Here is a 23,850-nt window from a genome sequence, read left to right as displayed (position 1 = left end):
AGAACAGGAAAGCATTTGAATCCAAAACGATTACATATTTGACCCAGACCTGGGCAGCAGGCTGTTTCCCACTGGCTCACCGACAAAGTCTGCGGTCCCTGTGACATCTTTAACAGGCTCATAATAAAAGCTGCCAAAGAGGATTCAAACTCTAATCCTTTCAGCTCTGTTCACCTTGGCTGTGCTTTGTCAATGAGTCGATTTTACTTCACAGACAGAGGACACCTTTACGACAGTACGGACACAGTTTGGACAGCATATAAAAAAATATGAAATTCTGAAGCGTGCAGTCAAAACAGCAGAGGCTTCTGCCCCCAGGGTTCGGTTCCTCTCCTACCTATTTACATCTTTAGCGTGACAAATCAAATAGGAGAGACGCGCCAACAGCTGGCCTAGAACCGAGATTGAAAGCAAAATCTGTGGGTAATATTCTTTGACAACAGCAACTGCAGTTCACCTTCTACGTGCCAGGTTTTGCATTGACATTTTAAATAGGCCCACGTCAGTAACAGCCACTCCCGTAGGGCATTTGTAAAATGTCATGGACTGAAAAATAACTATTTCAGTTCAGCTATAAGGTTAAAATATTCTCTGCGTAGTCTATTTTTAGGTAGGCTATTAACAAGTACTAAGCTCCTACTTCCTACTAAGCTGCCTGATCTCAAAGAGAATCTCCAGTGTCCATAATCAGGTTTATTAAAATGGCGTGGCGCAAAATAAGGATGATTCATTTTTCTGTTACTGTATTGTACTCCAGAGCACAATATACCCAATCCCATGAGAAAACCATACAAGCAGGGAAATTACAGTGTATATCTATACTGTTATTTTCTCCAACTCCCACACCTCTTCAGGGTGAGGGCACACAAACGTCATCCTTTTAATGAAGGAAAGTTACTGTGATTTAGCATGTAACACATATGCAAACAGATTGCTTGTGCGCAACCTGTTAGACCACAAGCCCACCTGTCAGTGCACAAGAGCAAAGACAGACCTGTTTTCTGTAATCACTGCCCAGTATCACAACATTTTTATGCAACTAGCACAGGCAACTAGACCGGAGGTACAACAATTGGACAGGGGACACAGGGGACCGCAACTCTCCCCCCTTCAGTGACACTAAGACGAATTACGCGACGCCCACGGCGCTGATGGTCACGGTAAATTATGCTCTGGTGTAGTACTTCAGTGCATTAGCCGGATTCGCGCTAATACAAGGGAAAAATGAATACAGTGAAACATACATTTTTATTTGCATCCGGTCCATTAATATATGCAAAAACTGTAACGACAGTTCAATGACTGATACACACTGCAACTTTAAAAGCGCTGCACTGGGGAACGAAGCTCCACAGCTACGTCATGGCGCGTCCTGCGGGTCTCGAGAGCTGCACTCTCGACCAATGAGGAACAAATCCGACGCCTCCCTGTCCCTCTCTGTATACTAGCATTTGAGTAGGAGGGGTGTTTGTGGGTTACAGGCTTGAGCAAAGTCCCTTTGCTATAGCTGAGCATCTGCCGTTTCCTCACTCCTCGGTGCCGGTCCAGCAAAATAATAAAGTCAAAACACTTGCGGAGTTTGGAAATCCCTGTTATTCCGTAGCTATGGCCACACCACTAACCGACCAGGAGAGGAGAAAACAGATCAGCGTTAGAGGGTTAGCCGGGTTGGGCGATGTTGCGGAAATCAAGAAGAGCTTCAATAGGCATCTTCACTTTACTCTTGTCAAAGATCGCAATGTTGCGACCCCAAGGGATTACTACTTTGCATTGGCGCATACAGTGAGAGATCATCTCGTCGGACGCTGGATTCGCACGCAACAGTATTATTATGAAAAAGACCCGAAGGTAAAATTACACTTTTTGCAAAAGACAGGAAGTGAAATGAAGTCCGCATTTCTAAATAACTTTCGAATACTATTGTTTTAGGCTACTTTTTCCATGTCATGCATATGTAGATTAAACGAGTTTACCTGTTGCTAGTTAGCTAGGTACAGGTCCATAATCGACTGCGATGACAGATCGACGTGTGCAGATATGTAATATGCTGACTAAAGTCAGATCGCCCAAACAGCTCTCCGTGCATCCCTGCTGCAGTGAAAGCAATACATAGCTAGTCTAAACTAATTAGCCTTGCACTTGTATCAAAGACAACTGCAGTCTGTCTGTTTACAAGAACATGGTCTAAAAATAAGTAAACCTGTAACCACACCCAAACTACTGTACTGTACCGTAGGCCAATTTTCTGGAGCAAGTCACAGCTTCATAGCAGTAGCACCAAACGAACCACGAAGGGACATAGCTACACTCCATTATTGCACTTTTGACCACCTAAATTCTGGCGTGATTTAGTTTGTCATTTTGACAGTATAATACTAATCAAATGTATGTTCGCGTAATGAGATTATTGACATAGTTTTATGATGATTTGAATGTAAAAACTTGCTGTGAAGATTTACACCAATGAGGATCACCCGCCTAATCCAAGCTAATTCTGTCTGAAACCAGATTGCCACTTCAGATCAGACAAAGTTAGCTGTGAATTAGAATGAGGTTTAAAAGAATCTGATTTTCTGGAACTTCATTTGCAGGACACCCAAAGGTTCAGGGACAGGTGTCGCCTAGAATTGTGAAATGTCCTTACGTTCTCCTCATTATTAATTCAAGCATGCAGTCATGCTTGTCTCTATTTTCAAGATGCGTATGTACAGGTTTCCAAAATACGTTTTAAATATGGATGGATCTTAGAAGCAGCCAAGCCAGACTCCTCATAGTCTTTGTGTTCACTTGAATAGAGTCTGAAAGTGGTTTGAAACTGATAGCAGGAGGGGGTGGAAAATTAAGTGTGGTTGTTTGTTCAAGAACAGTTAGTGCTAATGTGATTGTTTAAACCTCTATCTATCACTATGCACTAGGCGTTTCCGTTTGAGAGCTAAAATGAAATAAATGCGTTAACAAAATCTTACATTTCATATTGTAATACGAAATAATGAAAACAATACTACGTACTATTTATTGGATAGGAGTAGCCTAACTGGTCCATACATTCTTTATATGTAAGAAATCTGGTTGAGCATGAGCCTGCACATAAAACCGAGGCACTGCAGAAGGGACAGTCCGTTACTGCAGTGACTCCTCAATGCCGAAGTTTATGTAGTGAGACATGTTGAAAATAGGCTGTTGCTCCCATCTCCTGGGAGCCCGTTTTTAAATTACATTTATGTGCCATTTACGCATTAGGATGGAGGTGCGCGGAAGCACATTAGCCTACATTTCTTTAGCTTGTCATGCTGACCCGAGTTCAGCCATCCAGGAACGAATTATCTAGCCTGATGGGCTTTTTTTTAAAACCAACAACTGTTTACATAGTTCAGCATGCTAAATGCCTTCATGTAAATGACTGCCCACGCATGCCAGTTTGATTCCATTGTGCACCATTGTTTCAGTATCTGACGTGATCCAATAACTTTTATGAGTACCACTCAATAATGGCCATGGTCAGACCCTTTTTTTGGGGAGCATGTAGCCTCTCGCTTTTTCTGACCGCTCATTTTCATAAGGTTTTGTGCGTAAATTACTCGGTTGATAGATTGAAAGTCCTGCTCCTGGAGTTGCAATTGCTTTCTAGCCAAAGGCACTCCCTCACTAAACAGTGCTGGTGCTGGTGTTACAGATCATTAACCACAGTGTGGGTGGGTTCTTTATGGCTCAGGAGAATATTAATGAAACCAGAGTTTCATTTCTGGTCGAGTGCTAGGTCTTGCTCAGGTCATTTAATATATTAAGTAGTGGGTATTCATTCTTGCTTTAATATTTTTTTTGTTCATAATTGTTTGTATTATGTATAATGTAATTGGTTATTGTTTACTTTACAGCCGTTTATATTTTGATTGTTGCTTCCACATTAATTATTACTACAATTGTTTTTATGGTAAACAACAAAATGTTCAGAAAGATATACAGAAGGATATTAAGATACATTAGATATATTATTATATTACATTAAGCTGGGGTAACTGCTTAGAAAAATATTGTGAAGCAGCAAAAGTTTGAGCCTAAGCAATGAATCAGAAGTAGCACGAGCCAAAAATAACAGAATCACTTTCAAACTAAGGTTACTTACTCTGTTTGAAGGTTTCAGTGGAAGTATGTTTAGGTACATTTAAGTCTATGGAACAAATAATGCACATACTGTGTATTTGCATATGCATGAGTATATTTGCATAGTGGAATGTATACTTGTCCCCCATGGTGTGAAAAACATTTGGCGTTTTTACAGGTTCCTCATCAATAGGATTCCTGTGGGATGGCAGGGGGAAATGTTCAAGGAAATGTTGCTTGGCAACAAAAGTGGATTCTATTCTGTACAGGGGAATACATTTTGGATGGTGAAAAGACCATGTAGATACCAGAAACCCTTTAACTAGAACTATAGCCTGAATGTATATCAGCTTGGGAGCTATTCAGACTACTGTGCGTCATATGTTTTCATTCTCTGATCAAACTAATGATTTAATTAAGACCTGAGAGAGAATTCATACCCAAAGTCCCCAAAGGCCCTTGGATATTCTCTATCACTGAGGTGCATAGCATCAAGTTATTCACTACAAGGCAGTTATAAATGAACATTAATGTACGAACTTGATGACAGATGTCACCAATTCTTGTACTGTTCTGCCTGCAGCAATGCAAGGTTGTAAAAATAAATACCTGTGTTTTGCATGAAAGAGTAATTGTGTGGCTTCTTATCGCCCGTTTTCAGAGGCAAGTGAATCTGACAAGACTTCAGGGAGGCCACTGAAGTGTCAGCCTTAAACTGTCATGTTATACTAACAGATGACGACAGCCAATCATGGGAAAGAGCTCAGATAATATAGGCCTACCGCTATGTCCCGTTTCCTTTCATTGGTGGATCTGTGGCTGAAGAGGCTGGGCCTATCACTAGAGTGCAGTGGAAGCTACATTCCCAAAGTGGCAGGGGAACAGAGACTGTGGTGACTGAGAGAAAGTGCAGGCCCATTTCGTGCATTACCTACTTAGAGGACCTCTGTGAAAGACACAAGGTCAGAGCCGTGACCTGCAGAACTAAATGAAAATGTACTCATTTGTCAGGGTCCACAGGCTTCAGCCCATGAAAGAAAACCAGCTACGGTATAGCACAGACATATAGCACAGCTACGGTATAGTACAGACATATAGCACAGCTACGGTATAGTACAGACATATAGCACAGCTACGGTATAGCACAGACATATAGCACAGTGACGGTATAGCACAGACTGAGTTATGTCTTCATTGTGTAAGGATGCTCAGCCTGTTTCTTTTCATATTTTACTCCATAGGTAAACATGTGTACAAAATGTAGTTTTTAGTGAGTGTTTTTCTGTTTTTCAGCAGTTTAAGATGAAACATACAGATGCATGAATAGCGTCAGGTGTCTGTAACATAATGACATAATGGAGCACTAGATGATCAGATGAGTCCTGACTGGTCTGTTATCGCTGTGTGTTGCAGAGGATTCACTACCTGTCTCTGGAGTTTTACATGGGCCGCACCCTGCAGAACACCATGATCAACCTGGGCCTGCAGAACGCCTGTGACGAGGCCATCTATCAGGTACACACACCTGTCCGCTCGCCCCTCTGGCCCTGCTCCGCCCCGCTCTCCTGACCCCCCAGGGCAGGCCTCAGAGACTGTGGGTGATGGGGAAATGGAGATCTCATTCCTGACCCTGCTGAGAGGTTTGTAATGACATCTCTGCGCTATGAAGTGTAACTTAAATTAACTTCCCATTGCCTCTTATTGGACCCATGTGGCAAAAGTAGCAACACACTGCAATTTGTAAGAATGGTGAATTTAAATGATTTAGTGCAGGGGTGTCAAACTCCAGTCCTGGAGGGCCGCAGTGTCTGCGTGTATTTGTGGTTTCCTTTCAGTCAGCAGCCAATTAAGGCCTTGAGAACAAGTGTGTGGTGTGTGGACTCTTTAGCCAATGAAAGACTTTGATATGCATCTCTCGAGCTGAAACACACCAAAAACCGGCAGACACTGCGGTCCTCCAGGACTGGAGTTTGACCCCCCTGATTTAGTGCCTTCAGTGAAGAATTTGAGTGAGATTAAACATTGTTTCACAGGTTACCTGGAAAGGTAAAGCTTTTAAAAAATTTTTGTTGTCAAATTTCCAAATACTACTATACGAATCTTCTGTTCACATAATAAAGGTGTGGGTTTGGGATCATTGCTTAACACCTAGAATCCAATTACTGTGGAACTTTTAGGCATATTCATACAGCCCCATTGTGCATCAACCAAAGGCACAGGACAAATACCAGGGATGGTTGGCAGGCCTCGGTGTACAACTGTAACAAACTGATTCCTGTATCAAAGGGCCTTTGCTTTAGCTGTACATCACCACAGCACTAGACCTGCAGCACCTCTTAAATAACGTCCTGTTACAGTCACACCGTTTCTCCACTCCTCTCCAGACTAGCCTGTGGTTGTTATGGGAAACGACCCCTGCAGTGCATCGTTAGTTTGATATACATCCAACATAATAAAAAAAAAGGTGACAGGACCACATCTGAGGGTCGGACATGGTTTTTGTATTCTTGGAAAGTGTTCTTGGAGGTCTTTCAAGGAAGTGAATATTGCATGAGCTCTCTTTGCTGTGGTGCCTCACATTTCATTTACGCTGCCTTTGCCAAAAAAGGATCTAAAAGCCATGCATATTTCTACACATAAATTGTGTGAGAATGTTCACATACTTCCCATCGCTGTAAATCAGCGGACAACAGGCCATTCCTGTGTAGTTGTAAAATTCTGGTGCTCGTCCATACTAGAGTTTCAAAGGCATACTTCACACAACTGTACCTGCATTTTCATGTAAAAACCTTTGTATTTATATCGAAGTATGCTTCCCTCTTGACCTGGTCGATAGAGATAGATTGAGATTTATCTCTCATTTTCCTGAATAAATTAAAACAGAATAATACGATTGGCACACAGTACAGCAGATATATTTATGATATATTTATTTTCAGTCTCACCACAATCAGGCAACCATGTCTACAGGGGCAGACTGCATGGCTCACAGGAGGTTTCAGCAGCACAGACTGCAGTCTTGCATGGAGAGCAGCTCATAGCCTGTAATTGAAAAGACTGGGGAAAAGGTGCAGTGTTGGCTCTACAGAACAGTCGCAGTGCTGTACCAGCGACCGTGAAACTGTACGTGCGCAAGCCTCGTCTGCAGACACTGGAGCCAAGAATAAAACAGAATAAAACTGCCATTTTAAAGTGGATTTCTCATTCAGTAGAGGCCTTTGGGAGTGTTTACAGGGAGAAAGGCTTTGGTTTCTGTCAGTTTTGTTTTTCATCGTTTTTCATCGTTTTTCATCGTGGGTAGAGACAACAGTTATCAGCGGTCACTGATTTAATGATAGCAGTATGCTGTCATTTTATGAATTCGTCTTACTGTCGGTTTCCTTCTGAAACGTTTGCATTAAGCCAGTACTAACTCTCACACGCATTGCTTTTTAAAAATGTATAATTTATGATAAAACAAAAAATTTAATCAAATGAGAAATGTGGTCGTTAATCATGACGGGAGGCTGAGGCTTTAAAAATCGACAGCACTAGCTCATGCCATCATTCATGCATTGATTTCAAGCAATCGCTGAGGGGGTGGACAATCGCTTTTCATTGGTTCATACTAGTGAGCGATTGGCTGCTCACTGTATCTCCATTCCTTATGGAGTTTATGAAGCCTTGCTCTCCCATCGCTGGCTGTGAAAAGAGGAGGTGCTGTATGTGTTGTGTGTGTCGTACTCAGCTGGGGCTGGACCTGGAGGAGCTGGAGGAGATCGAGGAGGACGCCGGACTGGGCAACGGAGGACTAGGGCGGCTCGCAGGTGAGGGGGTGGATGTTACCTCTATTTCAGGGGTGTCAAACTCCAGTCCTGGAGGGCCGCAGTGTCTGCTGGTTTTTGGTGTGTTTCAGCACGAGAGATACATTTCAAAGTCTTTCATTGGTTAAAGAGTACACACACCTTGTTCTTGAGGCCTTAATTGGCTGCTGATTGAAAGGAAACCACAACTACCAGCAGACACTGCGGCCCTCAAGAACAGGAGTTTGACACCCCTGTTCTATATATAATGTGTGTGGTGTGCCCCCATGGATACTCAAATCCGGCCCTCTAATCCAAATCCAGGCCTGGTTTTCTTCCCCCCCCCAAGTAAGTAGCTGAATGGTGCTACTGATTGGCCAGACGGTCTTCAGACCTGACTGAAGGGAGGGTGGAAAACCAGCAGTTCTCAGCCCATGAGGACCGTAATTTGAGCAACACGGGTGTACCCTATTCCCAAATAAGTCCCATAGCATTGTATCTCACATGCACACAACACATATGCCTATGCCGATGCATGGTTTTACTGCTCGTAGCAAAGTGGTTCAGAAGCTGGGCGTGTTTGTTATTGTACCGTTTTGTCACAGCTGTGGTTTGCTATAGAACATAGGCTGGGATTACCGCACGGATCAATAATTTCCTTCTCTGGGAGAAGCTACAGCCAATTAAGCACCACTCAGTGAGACCGCAGGGCACCTGGGTGTACCAGCAGGACCAGGACACAATGCATCAGCACTGCTTTAGCACCAAGCTAGAGCCTACCAAGGAGCTTATTACAGTTAATGCGCAATACAGTAATAAATCATATTTCAGCCTTGTAGAGCGACTTGCCCTGGATTAGGGTGTCTGGTAAGAAAATAACCATCTATTTTAGAAAATGAACAACCACTTGCATCCTTTACAATGTCACAATGCAAATGAATCAGAGCTTTATTGAGAGGTAAGACACAGCAAGGCTTTTAAGCGCTAAGCGCTAAACAAGAGCCTTGGCACGGACACAGAGTCCAGGTTTGGCAGTGTCTCAGAGACCTGGCGTGATGAGTCGTCTCTAAAGCCAAAATTTTGCGGATGCGGAGTCCTCTTGCGGAGGCGTTACTGGGCGCAGGGCCCCGATCACGGAGCAATGAAGGGCCGGATCCCATTCCCTAAAATCGACGTTTGGAATGGAAAGCACTCTGTCCTAATGAACATGCCCTGCAGACGGATTACTGACAGCGGTCCTCATCGGTCAGCGAACATCTCTGGCTCCAGCCCTGCTCCTCTGAACGAGCTGGTCCTTACGGTCGTGTGATAAATGGAGCCGGGGAGCGCTGCGGTCAAACCGCTCTGGAGCACAAAGGAGGGCTCGTGGTTTGATTCTGAGATGAACAGGACTGCAGCCTGGCTCTGTGTGCTCGCCTCGGGGCCGAACAGCGACCCCCCCCCCCCCGTCCCCCCGTCCTGGCACGATATGCCGTCTGAACGGCACACATGGTGTCAGCTGTAGTCATGGAGCAGCTGTAGTCATCCTGCCCGTCTGTCCTCCCCCACAGCCTGTTTCCTGGACTCCATGGCCTCCCTGGGCCTGGCTGCATACGGTTACGGGATCAGGTACGAGTTCGGCATCTTCAACCAGAAGATCTCCAATGGCTGGCAGGTGAGAGAGGGGGGGGGGAGGCAGGGGCGATGGTGGTCTTTATTGGGGAGGGGGGGCGGGGGTGAGGGTGAGGTGCGTTGTGATTGGAGGCGTCTGCCTGGCTCCATGGTATGTTTACAGTAATCTGTAGATCGTGTATACCATCCATGCTGTGGAGAGGGGTCAGAAATTCATGCATCTGACTTTTTTTTCTGACATTTCCTCTTGGATGGGTCATTTGCCTTTTGGGAATGCACCACATAATCATGAAGTTGTCACTGATAGTAGATTGTACGTATTAATGAACTGTAATTGACCTGAATTTTGGACAATAAGTTTTACATCACAAAGGACCAAACTCCAATGCCTCCTTCACACACGCATCAGTTCTTAATAAAGAATAGGATTCAAATGATTGCAAATGTGAGTTAAAACACCATCCATTCCATTCAGGTGGAGGAGGCAGATGATTGGCTGCGCTATGGCAACCCCTGGGAGAAGGCCCGCCCTGAGTATATGCTTCCCATTCATTTCTACGGGCGAGTGGATCACAGCAGCGAGGGGGTGAAGTGGGTGGACACACAGGTGCGTCTGTCATAACAACACACACATGCTGTGCACCAGGGCCGGACATACAAATGATCTGAGCAGGAAGAGTATGAGAAAGAGCTCCCCCTGCTCACACACACACTCTCACACACTCTCACACACTCTCACACACTCTCACACACTCTCACACACTCTCACACACTCTCACACACTCTCACACACTCTCACACACTCTCACACACACTCACACACACTCACACACACTCACACACACTCACACACACTCACACACACTCACACACACTCACACACACTCTCACACACTCTCACACACTCTCACACACTCTCACACACTCTCACACACACTCACACACACTCACACACACTCACACACACTGAGAAACAAACACACACACACACACAGACACACACACAAACACACACACAAACACACACACAAACACACAGACACATACATACCAGCCCAGGAAAGCTTCACCCACACAGCTTGACTGCCCAGTTTAGTCAAATGTCGGTACTGTAGTCAGGCAAGGGTGAATTTACAAGTATGTTGTTGTGAAGCATGGCACATTTAACATGGAAAGCATAAAGCATAGTTATTATGTGTATTCATAGAAGACTTAACATTATAAGCTGTGGTGAAAATGAGAATGTTAATATCCTCAGGCTCTGTGCCTGGTTTAATCTGTCTGTGTCCGTCTGTGTTGCCTCCATGTTGCAGATCGTCCTGGCGATGCCGTACGACACCCCCATCCCGGGGTACAAGAACAACACGGTGAACACCATGCGGCTGTGGTCGGCGAAGGCTCCCAACGACTTCAACCTGCAGGAGTGTGAGTGTCTGCACCACGTGCCCCAAGAGCACTCGGGGGCCTGCTGCAGTGAGAATGCACTTTAACGGCCAAGCCAGGAAAAGCCATGGAAAGTGTTAGGCCGGGCGTCTCTTTGTGCAATTATTAATAAGCAGTACTCGTATACTGTAAATCAGCCTGAGCATGTGTGCTCCATAGAACCAGCTTAAAGGCCCATACGAATCAGCATCCTCTTCCTGGTTTTAGCTTCTAAAGTGGCGGCAAAACATTCGCAAAGAGCAGTGACGTAGGGTTTTTTTTTAAAGTCTCTAACCATTCGTCATGTCATTTCATGTGGGAAATATTACAAACAGCTTGGAAAAATAGCAGTAAGACCCAAGAAGATGCACACTTCTACCAAATTTACAACCGTTTTACTTGAATCAGTATGAAACACAAATCGAAAGCTCCAGGATGACATGAAAAGCTCAAAAACAGAACAAATCTGTGTGGGCCTTTTAACACTTCCTCTCCATTCATAGAAAGTTCCAGAAATGATCATTTTAAGCTCAGCCTCAGGCTGCAATTATGCGTGCCTATTTAAAAACAGGCGACAGGCATGTATTTTTTAGAGAATATACCTGGGTATTTCCTTTTTTTAGCCCAGTCATAATTGAAAGCTGTGAAAGCAGTCCCTTCGCTGGATCACCGGGCACGGGGGAGCTGTGTGTGCTTTCCAGTGGAGCTGCACAGGCAAATTATTGGGCTGCCAATAACTCTGGAGCCCACTGTATATGTACACTGAAACATCGCAGCAGTGAATACAAAATGCGTACAATGTGGCACGTACGCATGGTTTTGAACTTCCTCTCTGGTTTTGAACAGCTGCAGTTCTGCCCTGTTGCTCTTAGCAACACAACCTGCACTGCAGGATAATATTGAAACGTGAAGCAGTCGCTTTACTTGAAGGGACTTGAGTGTTTTGTTTTGGACTCTTTGTTTTAAATTAAAATCCGCTTTGAGCCCCCCCCTAACCCTAACCCTAACCCCCGCTTAGTCTAATCAACTGTAAGTTGCTTTGGATAAAAGCGTCAGAAAAATAACAAAATAATTAATGAGATTAGATCAGGGCTGGATGACAACTAACAGGGGTGGAGCCACTGTATGAAATCAATGACTCGCTGATCTGAACCAATCGTTTTGAACTAGCTCACTGTTGCTCCACTTATTATGGACTTGATGGAACCTTGCATTGCCTGTATCTACCCTGCTGAATGACTTCAGTTACGGTATCTCAGAGAAGGAAGGGATGTCATGAAGGCCTCTATACCAGGTCATTTCACAGCCACAACCATAGTCACTCTATGACCTGCCCATCACTGACCACTGAACGCTGTGAACACATTTGCGGCAGTTACAAAACTGCCCCTGTGGAGGAATTAAGGATGTGGTAAATTAATATGCCAGAGGTCTACCAATTATCTTTCAACAACACGCATCAATCACAATCTTGTTGAGAGCTATGAACTTTGTTCACCCCAGTAAATAAAGACTGAATATCTTGTCCACTCTTAAATCCCCTTTATGATTTAAACATAGCGCTTTCTGGAAGAATGCGCTTGAACTGGGTGGGTGGTCAGCTGTTTCCCTTAGCCAGAGCCTTGGCCTAACGCCACTGATGTGTGTGTGTGTGTGTGTACGAGCGTGTGTGTGTGCGCGTGTGTGTGTGTGCGTGCGTACGTGCGTGCGTGCAAGTGTGTCTATACTTCTGTCCTTTGAGCATGTTGTGTTGCTCTGCTCTCTTTGACAGTTAATGTCGGGGACTACATTGAGGCAGTGCTGGACAGGAACTTGGCTGAAAACATATCCAGGGTCCTGTACCCAAACGACAATGTAAGTTGATGAGAACAGCGGCTAAACATGAACAGGAACCGCTCCGGTCTCATAGACAGCGCCACGGAACAACTGCTCATATCCAATTACTGCTGCATAATGCAGCCATTGAGGACCGAGTGCCCCTTTATATACAGATCCACTCTGCAGAATTAGCAAAGCTAACTTTCCATATAACCCTGGACGGTACAACTCAAAAAGAAGTCCTAAATACCCAGCAGACACCTGACCATAATTCCTCTTTGTGAAATGCAAAAACAAGCTTCAGTTCCCTGGTAATGTTATAGCAACAGGAGGTTGAGGTTACAGTAAACATACTCTCACAATAGACCCTGCCACAACTGTAAAGACCACACTGTAAAGATCTGGTTGCAAAGCTGAGAGGTTGTCTAAACAAGAGGGAGAGCGTTTTAACGCTTCCTCAAACTTTTAACATTAGATTTATCTGCGTATCAGTAGATAAAAACATATCATATTTCAGACCATCTTGAAGACAGCGAGGCACACACAGATACACTCAAAGAGAGGGAGTTTGAGATTGGCTAGCTCTGCCACAGGAGGCCAGGAAGGGTGATTTTCTGCTCAGAAATGACCGAATAAGGACATCAGATGTAAAACTGGCCCATCGTCAGCCAGCGGCCTCCTCCTGTCAGAGGAACTTCAGCACAGACCGATATCTAGAGTTCACACAATCGTACAGGAAATGTGAACTTGCGGTGCTGTGTTACTAGCTTCTCAAAACCTGCACTGCAAATACACACCGGCAAACAGACTAACTCTCAGAAAGGTGTATTAATAATCAGACACCCAGTTTGTGTTCCTACTTTTGTGTTATTCCAGCACATTTTCTGTGCCAGCTACGACTTTTTTGTCACTCATACACAATTTATATTTATTTACTTTTTAACAGAGACTATGTTGATAGCAACACAAAATGTGTTGTCCTTAACTTGATTTCAGGTGTTTAAATAAAGTTTAAACACATTAGGTGTTTTTTTTTTTCCAACACATCTGTTTTGAGAGTGTGCTGCGCTGGTTGTTTATCGTTAGCTTTTCTGGATACCACTGTTCAGTAAAAGCTCTGCCCATGCTTGACCCAGCTGGTTTTGGTGTTGCGTAAAAATGGTAGAGAATGCAGCCAGTGGGTGGAGCTTTCAGTTAGCGATGCAGTCCTTTAGCCAATGAGGAAGCTCCCAGGCCGACACGCTCAGTATCACCGGGTGAAAGCTCCGCCCCCCTGCTCTATACGGTAGGTTACGTTGTTGTGCAAAAATTGTGCAGATTTTGGGGAAGGTGCTGGTGGGTAACTGCACGTTCCCCTGCTGAATGCTACATATGGGCGTGAGATAGAAGCTTAGGGCGGGCTGGGCATCACATGCTGTCAAAGAACAATGTAGCCTGGCTATAGATACACATAATTACTGTCATATTCCGTCTGGCCAGTGAAAACCTCTACTCAGGGTAACTTTCAGAGCTTATTTCTTTTTTTCTAGACAGCTTTCAGTTTGCCTTCGGTTGCTTAGATGTTTATATTGTTAATAATTGATGATGTTTTCACAGCAGAATATTGAACGGAACCATTTCCCATAAAGAGGCACTCCATTTTATCTCTATTTTTATGTGTCTGTATATGCGCTTATGGGTGCGTGTGCGCGCGTGTGTGTGCGTGTGCGTGTGTGTGTGTGTGGGCGTGTGCGTGCGTGCCTGTGTGTCCAGTTCTTTGAGGGCAAGGAGCTGCGTCTCAAGCAGGAGTACTTTGTGGTTGCCGCCACGCTTCAGGACATCATCCGCCGCTTCAAGTCCTCCAAATTCGGCTGCAGGGACCCCGTGAGGACCTCCTTCGAAACATTCCCCGACAAGGTGAGGGTCCCGCGCTCTTTCACTCACGAGTGCTTTTCAGTTTCTCACTCATCATATTCTGCATTCCAGACTCGCTACTCTACTCTACAGCAAGTGCCGAGACTGGGCAGCAATGTGTCATGCAAATATGCGTTTTCATATTTTAGAAAGGCTTAGATATGGCATGAAACCGAACAAAAAGTACATCACTGTGTTCAGTAAACGTATATGTGAATGCAAGCTTAATATGTGACTGTGTTTCACTTGCTTTTAACCAAAGTGCTGGTATGCAGTTTTAAGTATTGCCAACTCTAACTTGTTCAGTCTCCTTCAATTGTCCAGTGTAATCAATGTAGGGTAGTGAGCAGTTTTGGCCATATGTTCACACTGATTCTGCCACATAATGACTCCTGTGATTCTCTTCCCCCTTCAGGTGGCTATTCAGCTCAATGACACCCACCCGGCCTTAGCCATTCCTGAGCTCATGAGGTTCCTGGTGGACGTGGAGAAACTGGACTGGGACAAAGTACGGCACCCTAACACTGTCGCAGCGGTTAGACCTCCCTGTACCTGGCACGCCCAAGACGTGACCTGCCACTGAACTGGAAAGCTAGGCTGTTTTTAGAGCACATTGTTCATGTCGTTCTGGCAACGAACGGGTCAACTATCATGCTAGCTGTGAATGCAGACCTGATAAGCTGACCGTTGATCTGTACAGTGCCTGGACAGTGTCAGTAAATATTTGGCCGTGGACCCTAGTGTTCAGTAAGTGCTAGGCATCAAAGACACAAAAAGTCAATGGTCCCCCCAAAGAAGATTTTACAGCCAGTCAGATGCATTCCCTTGGTTGAATTGTGTCATACAGCAACCTCAAAGGCCTTTTAAATAGGCAGTGAGTTCTGAGTGAAGCCAGGGTCAGTGTTTTCACTTTGTTTAACATCACAAAAAGATACAGCAAGGCTTTCAAACTGGTTTAATTCCAACTGAAGTTTAATTGATGATGTAATTTCCATGAACAAAATATAACACGCAGGGGGACCCCAGGACTGGGTTTGAACCCCCTTGATCTAGAGAAAGTGGAGCCCTCTCTACTTTGTGTATTCGCCATTGAACATGAAGCGCCTCTAAACTGAGTGGGACTGCATTTCAAATATTTTACACAGTGCCCTGCACAATTATTCACACCCTTGATAAAGATCAGCAAAAAGTAGGGTGTATAAAATAAACACTACAGGTAAAGAGATGCGTTTTAAAATGATACTGCTCACTGCCTCAGCGACGGATGTTGTCCTGCTAACGATGTGACCCACACCTCTCCCCTTCCCTCCCTAAAAGGCTTGGGAGGTGACGGTGAAGACGTGCGCCTACACCAACCACACCGTCCTGCCCGAAGCCCTGGAGCGGTGGCCCGTGTACATGTTCGAGAAACTCCTGCCGCGCCACCTGGAGATCATCTACGAAATCAACCGTCGACACCTGGAGGTTTGTGCTGCTCCGAGAGAGAGCGACCGGGTGCACGTCATCCAGGTTATTTTCGTCACCACAGAGGGCTTGACAGGGTGACTGCTTTCCCTAGAGAATCGCTGCTCTCTACCCCGGGGACACCGACCGGCTCCAGCGGATGTCCCTGATCGAGGAAGGCGACCCTAAGAGGGTCAACATGGCCCACCTGTGCGTGGTGGGCTCGCACGCCGTCAACGGGGTGGCCCGGATCCACTCCGACATCGTCAAGGCTACCGTGTGAGTGACAGGTCACAGGCACACACCCCCCCCCCCCCCCCCTCGCACAGAGTGAACACGTGTACGTGAACGCAAGCTTAATATGTGAGTGTTTTAACCAAAGTGCCGGTGTGCAGCTTTAAGGACTTCTGTGACGTGGAGCCAGAGAAGTTCCAGAATAAGACCAACGGCATCACTCCCCGCCGCTGGCTGCTGCTCTGTAACCCGGGCCTGGCTGACATCATCGCTGAGGTATGCGACCATGTGACCACGACCACCATGTCACCATGCCAACCGGCTCCCATTAGGCCTTAGAGCAATCCGTTTCTGGATTTCAGACCAACTTCTGCTCTTGGTTATTTAATTAATTAATGATCGGTCATTTTTAGCTACATTCCGTGATATAAACAGCAGCTGATAAATGTTCTTGTTGCATTGAGCCAGAGTAACCGGTGGCAGCAAAATATCTGCATACACACCAGCCCCCTAGGACTGGGCCCTGCCAATGTCTCTGTGAGGCTTATTTTTTTCTTGAACACATTTCTTCAGATTTGTTGAATCCCTTATTGAACAACTGAATATACCGTACTGAAATAATAAAATGTATTTTCATTATAAATTAAAGTTTTCTAACTTGCTTAGATTAGTACGTATGAAGTAGTAGGTTTGCAGTGCACGCCATTGTTGATAGGGGATGTATCATAATCATGCAACTGGGCCCTGGAATCTGTAATTAATGCAGTTTTCTCCTGTAGAAAATCGGGGAGGACTTCCTTACTGACCTCTTTCAGCTGAAGAACCTTCTGAACTTCATAGACGACGAATCGTTCATCCGCGACGTGGCCAAAGTCAAGCAGGTGAGCAGGAGATTTGAGCCTTCAGTGGTCGGCCCAGGCCGCGTCTGTCCCTCTGTTTGCCGTTCGAGGACGTTTGATGCCATCGCGGGCTGAATATTTGCGGCTGCGGTTTCAGGAGAACAAGCATAAGTTTGCGGCGTACTTGGAGCAGGAGTACCAGGTGAAGATCAACCCTGAGTCCATCTTCGACATCCAAGTGAAGAGGATCCACGAGTACAAGAGACAGCTGCTCAACTGCCTGCATATCATCACCTTTTATAACCGTAAGACCTGCAACAGCGTAAACCTCAAAAGCCGTTAGCTCTGCTCACCTGCCAACACACTGAAAATATATTGTCATATTTTACAAAAATATCCTGTATGTTGAGTAATATAATTTATCATAATCATCATCATACTAATAGATCTGTTCATCGGTTTATGTGCAGGTATTAAAAAGGACCCCAATAAGCACTTTGTTCCAAGGACCATAATGATTGGAGGAAAGGTTTGTCGCTCTGCTTTTGGTTCATTTAACATCACATCCTATTGATTGGCACACCTGATATTCCAGTGACAGGATTTGGATGAAAAAATCTTGAGATTTCTCTCATTCAATATAATAAATACAAAATTAAGTAAATATGTTCTAGTTTGTAAAATATGTATTAACTGCACATGTATGGATTAACTGTACTTTATTTTTTTATTGGCACAACAAATGACTTCTGTTGACAGTGCCGTCAAACTACTGTTTCACCAGCATTTAAGGCAGGCTTTCTCACTTGTATAAAACAGTAAACACCGCTAATATGGCCGCTAATGTGTCCTGCAAACATTTTACAAATGGTCATTTGAAGTAATAATAACACATCAAAGACTAACTCAGCTTTAGAAATCATACTATATCGAGCTCTACTCCTTGCTATGGCGTACCGTAGGCCTCGGCTACAGGTCGCTTGCGTTTGGTTTACATCCGTATGTTCTATTGGACAAAGTCTGTGCCTCTGACGACGACGTACGAAACGAGAAAAAGCATTAACTTCCCATGAAAACAAATGTAGTAAATAATAACAAGCAAGTAATCCAACATGCAACCGGTTGCGAGTCTCCGCCGACAGCCTCGCTCCTCTTAGCTTCTTTCAAGCTAAGGTAAATGCGCAATGCTCACGCTCAGTTATGACGTGGATTAGATTAATGTCATTTACACTTTCGTATTCTTAAACAACTTTACTTTTCTTCTTTATGGAGTTTAATTAAACAAACCGTTACAAAGTACACAACATGTCGGGTTCATGCTGCTATTTTATTGCCATTTACGGCTGTAGTATAATGTTGGCCACTCTCTGTATTCACAGGAGCTCACGTAGCCTACCAGTTAGCTTGGTTATTTACGTTAAATAGGAATTTACCTAGCTTGCTTACGCTGTCGTTTGGTGATCTAGGAATGAGCAAAATCAATACAGAATAACTCCAGTTACTTTGAAGGCTTTTAATTTGCTGATGTCTCTTCTGTTCGAACAGTGATAAGTGGGCAACCCAATTGCGCAGTTGCGCATGATCCTTCCACCATAGTAATTTAAATATTGGTGCATCATATTTCGAAGGATTATTACGATTATCAGAATGTGAATGTGTCCTAAGGTGTAGTCAAATTAATCAGTGGTACGATTGTGTATGATTTGGCCATTAGAATACAGTTCTGTGGGATATCGGATATCTGACCTCTGACCTCCTCTCCCAGGCTGCCCCTGGTTATCACATGGCCAAGATGATCATCAGGCTCATCACTGCCATCGGGCAGGTGGTTAACCATGATCCTGTGGTCGGGGACAGACTGAAGGTCATCTTCCTGGAGAACTACAGGGTCTCTCTAGCAGAGAAAGGTAAAGAGGACCCTCTTACATTGTCCTACAGGAGGATTAATAATAGTGATGATAATAATAATAAAGATGTTTGGACTTAAAAGGCCATTGTGAAAACTTACTGCTGGCATGTTCTGAGTATTAGTCATTTTGTGAAGGAATATGACATTTGAATGACATTAAGATTAAAATTAAATAAGTTATCAAGAATGACTGAATTACTGTTGACAAAAATGAATGAAGCAGTGTCATAGCCTTTTAATTCTTAAGCATTCTAGCAGATGCAGGGCATTTGTACACAGTTGAAAGCAGAAAGCTCCAGTGTGGGGCGCTCAGGCGGCAGATGCAGCAGGCAGGGTGACAGCCCCTCCTCTCCCTGCAGTGGTGCCAGCGGCCGACCTGTCGGAGCAGATCTCCACGGCGGGCACGGAGGCCTCGGGCACCGGCAACATGAAGTTCATGCTGAACGGGGCCCTCACCATCGGCACCATGGACGGGGCCAACGTGGAGATGGCCGAGGAGGCCGGGGAGGACAACCTCTTCATCTTCGGCATGAGGGTGGAGGACGTGGCCGAGATGGACCGGAAGGGGTGAGGAGGAGGCCTCCTGCTTGGAGGGTCCGTCTTTGGAGAGAAGGGGGGGGAAGGGTGCTGTTGGGATTATGTTGGAAATGCATCAGTTCCTGATCAAACATTCACATTTACTTGGTGCATGATTGTCCCCTTGAATTGATTCCAAATATACATTAATCAAATGGTTGAAACACCAAAACAGCTTTAGTTTGAATTACACAGTGAAGCAAATTGGCAAAGTGGAGATCGATGACAAAAGTCAGCACTGGAATTTTGATCAGTTTTAGCCCAGCTGGGTCAGGATGTGCCTGTTTTTTTATTTATTAAATGCTTTGAGAATATACATCATATAAACAGCTTTAGAATTATAACAAAGAAAGACACATACGTCTGAACAAGAAAAGAAAGAAAAAAACTGTTTTAGGGTATGCCTTTTACAGAACTCAGTCTGGACACATTGCGTCTGACCCTGTGTCCATAGCAACTGTGTTGAATACTTCCCTTTATTTCTTCCTGTCGCTCGGACACCAACTTGCGGTGGCTGTCTGTGCAGGTACAATGCAATGGAGTACTACAACCATCTCCCAGAGCTGCAGCAGGCCATCGAACAGATCCGCAGTGGATTCTTCAGTCCCAAGGAGCCGGAACTCTTCAAGGATGTGGTCAACATGCTGCTGAATCACGACAGGCAAGAGCGCTCAGAACGCTGGCGATCAGCGCTGAAATAACACCGCTGCCCCCTGGTGGGGATTTGATGTACTGCGCAGATTAAGTCAAGTCTGTTTTCTTGGACCAGGTTGTGCCCTGCATGGGTTGATCCACATCAGGATTCTGTGCCAACTTCTGCTCTTAATGATTTAATTATCAAAATAATGTTTTGATCAGACATTTGTGTATGCACCTGCCAGTGTATCCTAAAGATTGTACTGTTCTCAAGTACAGGAGTGAGCCAACATCATTTCTAGAGCTGTCAGAATAATAAATTAAGGTAACTGGTTGGAACAAAAACCAGCTTGCCGACCAGCCCTTCAGGACTGGAGTTGTGCGCCCCTGTCCTAAACCCTCTTTCTCCTCCTACCTATGAGGCTATTTAATTTAACCAATTGCATCTGAGTGGCGGCACGGATGGTGCAGTGGGTAGCACTGCCGCCTCACAGCAAGGAGGTCCTGGGTTTGAATCCCCGTCGGCCGGGGCCTCTTTGTGCGGAGTTTGCATGTTCTCCCCGTGTTTGTGTGGGTTTCCTCCCACAGTCCAAAGACATGCAGGTTAGGCTGATTGGAGAGTCTAAATTGCCCATAGGTATGAGTGTGTGAGTGAATGGTGTGTGTGCCCTGCGATGGACTGGCGACCTGTCCAGGGTGTATTCCTGCCCAATGTATGCTGGGATAGGCTCCAGCGACCCTGTTCAGGATAAGCGGGTTAAGATAATGGATGGATGGAATTGCATCTGATTCAATTATTGTATATCCTCAATTAATGAGACAATGGATGATTCTATGGGACAGGAAATATGTACTGTTGAGGTCCACTTGGTACAATGCTGCATAGCTCTGGGAAAGAAACATTTAATTGAATAGATTAAGTTAATATTTCATGAATGCATTAGGAAAAGTAGCATTAAATCGCTTTAATCACAAAATGCATAGGTATTGGATAAGACTGGACATTTTTGGCTGGCATATAGGGTGCTAAAAGGTTTATTCTGAGTATCGGTGAATAGTGTATTCTTACAAAAGCTTCTTTCTTCCAGGTTCAAAGTATTTGCTGACTATGAGGCTTACATCAGTTGTCAAGAGAAGGTCAATGATCTATATAAGGTATGGTGCCAAGTGATAATGAAGTCCTGCCACTTCTAAACTTATGAAAGCTTCCAGAAAGCTTGACACATCGATCTGTACGGTGTTTTTGCGTGTTGAATGTGTGACACTTTGCCACGCGTCCCGTTTCAGGACCCGAAAGAGTGGACGAGGAAGGTGATCCACAACATCGCTGGCTCCGGAAAGTTCTCCAGCGACCGCACCATCAGCGAATATGCCCGGGAGATCTGGGGCGTGGAGCCCTCTGATGTGAAGATCCCGCCCCCCAACGTACCCCGCGAATAAGGGCCGATCCCCCGCACGCACGGGCCACCCTAGTTTACCCCCTCTCCCAACAACTCCGCCCCAGGCATGACTCATCACTCCGCCATACGCCCTGTCCCAAACCCTGCGATTCCACGACCCGAGTGCTGCTTGAAAACAAGGCTCCATTTTGAGAGTGCGAGTCCAGACCAAAGTGCAGCGGTACGGAGTGTGTACAGTTTGGGACACGGCAAGATGGCTGCGACTCACACAATCATAACTGTGACGAAACTGTGACCGCAACTTCCCGTTCTTTTAATTTGTGCCATTATACAGCTGCAGGCCGAAACCATCAAGGGAATGGAATTTAATGCCGTTATCTTCCTTCAATATGCAGAATTTACATTTCAATATTGAATAGTGATCTAGAATTTGCACACAGAAAACGTATTCTAATAATTTGCTGTGTAGACTTAAGGGTTGACAAGAATATTTTAATATGCCGTTTTAGTGAAGAAGGCTTTTTTTCCATTTTCTAGTACATTTCATTATCACACATAATATCACTTAAAACAGGTGAAAAAAGCATTAAAATCCCTAAAAATCAGGACAAATAAAGTGACTTGTGTTCACATTTTTGCACTTAAGATACAGGGTGAGTACACCTGTAGTTCTTTCACCAGGAAAGGCCTTGATAATGACTTTGGAACAATGTCAAAAATATTATCTGAATTTTTAGGGCTAAAACACAGAATAGGTGGGCTAAATTCTTTGTTGTACTTGAATGTATTTTAGTTTTAAAGCTACTCTTGCTACCGTTGTGTGTTTTTGGATGTGGATGTATGTGTAATTGTTATTTTCTGTAGCAGCTTGGGCTGTCTTTTCCCACACCATTACAAAGTACTGTACTGTTGTTATGCTTATGCAAAAAAAAAACTGAGAAAAGGAATAAAAAGAGTATCATAGGAGGACCACAAATTGTAATGCAAAGTTATTAAAATGCATTAAAACGTGCAGGGAATGAATTCCCCTGAAAGAAGTCGCTAAGCAGGTTCCAGGCTACAGAAGAAGAAAACAAAAAGGTTGTTAAGTCCAAAGATGAATGCAGCATCCATCTCTCACCAGTTTGCACAACCACTTCCCAAAACTGGTCTGACTGGAGAGGGCCAGTCCCCACCCAGCTATTCCCAAGTCAGGCTCTGTTTGGTCTGCCGGTCTGGGTGCAAGCATGAGGAGCCGGATTGGCCTGAGATACTGCTCATGGTGCATGTCTGTCAAAATGGAAGGCCAAAATCCAATTTAACTTTCATTTTAGTAGGGTCTCCTTGCATGAAATGTGGGTTAGGTTAGGTTGCTAGTTATGGATTTGATGCTTTTTTAAAATTATTTGATGCTTTTAACCTGTGGAAGAACCTATGCACTTGTAAGTCGCTTTGGATTAAAAGCATCGCACTCTCAATGACTAAAATGTAAATGTAGGTACCAGGTTTAGTCTTTCACAACCAGTTATTAATTAGACTGATCATCAATTCATATGCAGTGTACAGTACATGCATATGGTGACAGGTGTCTTGTGATGTTCAGTAGATTATGTTTTCAGTGTGCAATTAATTGAGACAACATAAAAAAGTCAGATATTTATTATTTTTATATTATTTAAAAACATACATAAAGTAATATTTTTTTTCTGTTCAGTCAAGTTTAGCAGCTTACAAAAAAACCCCAAACAGACAAAAAATAAAATGCAACCGAACGCTTCTGAATTTGTAAACCAGTAGGAAGGTTTTTTTTTTTTGAGTGATTTTTGTTACAGATGCACAGGGAGGTTAATAAGAACTTTGCATAAATAAGCCACTGTGCAGGGAGCAGACCTCTGCGATAATATACATGGGCTTTTGAGGGGAAAATAAACCCAGCAGAACTATGAATCTCATGTCCTATTGAACGGCCTTCCGATTCACCCATTTCAGGTTTACAGACTATATAAACAACCTATCACATCCCATGTAAATAAATGATAAAATCCACACTTTTACCCTTCAGCCTGTGCCCCGTGTTCCACATGGGTTTTGTGGATAGTCTGTCTCTGTGCAGAAGTAGAAAGGTCTAAACAGGGTTTCACTGCATGTTACACAAAACTGAGGCTCACAGAAAACAGAGCATGTGCTGCCATTGTAGGCCTACATGA

The 23,850-nt window shown here is 44.4% G+C and overlaps 1 protein-coding gene across 1 annotated transcript; it reads left to right on the top strand.

Moving 5' to 3' along the window:
- Positions 1-1,424: 1,424 nt before the first annotated feature.
- pygb (phosphorylase, glycogen; brain) lies at positions 1,425-22,640 on the top strand. Its single transcript, XM_061227754.1, has 20 exons — positions 1,425-1,848; positions 5,515-5,616; positions 7,829-7,907; positions 9,434-9,537; positions 9,970-10,101; positions 10,808-10,919; positions 12,688-12,770; positions 14,487-14,630; positions 15,043-15,135; positions 15,945-16,091; positions 16,186-16,349; positions 16,466-16,580; positions 17,084-17,185; positions 17,301-17,448; positions 17,614-17,672; positions 18,909-19,050; positions 19,412-19,619; positions 20,155-20,289; positions 21,353-21,419; positions 21,552-22,640. The coding sequence occupies exons 1-20, from the start codon at positions 1,606-1,608 to the stop codon at positions 21,702-21,704; spliced, it is 2,532 nt and encodes an 843-aa protein (XP_061083738.1). The 5' UTR covers positions 1,425-1,605; the 3' UTR covers positions 21,705-22,640.
- The last annotated feature ends 1,210 nt before the right edge of the window (positions 22,641-23,850 follow it).

Source organism: Conger conger, chromosome 18 (genome assembly GCF_963514075.1).
Source record: "Conger conger chromosome 18, fConCon1.1, whole genome shotgun sequence".
NCBI lineage: Eukaryota > Metazoa > Chordata > Actinopteri > Anguilliformes > Congridae > Conger > Conger conger.
Note: the sequence above shows the minus strand (reverse complement) of the source record. Positions and strands in the feature narration are given on the sequence as shown.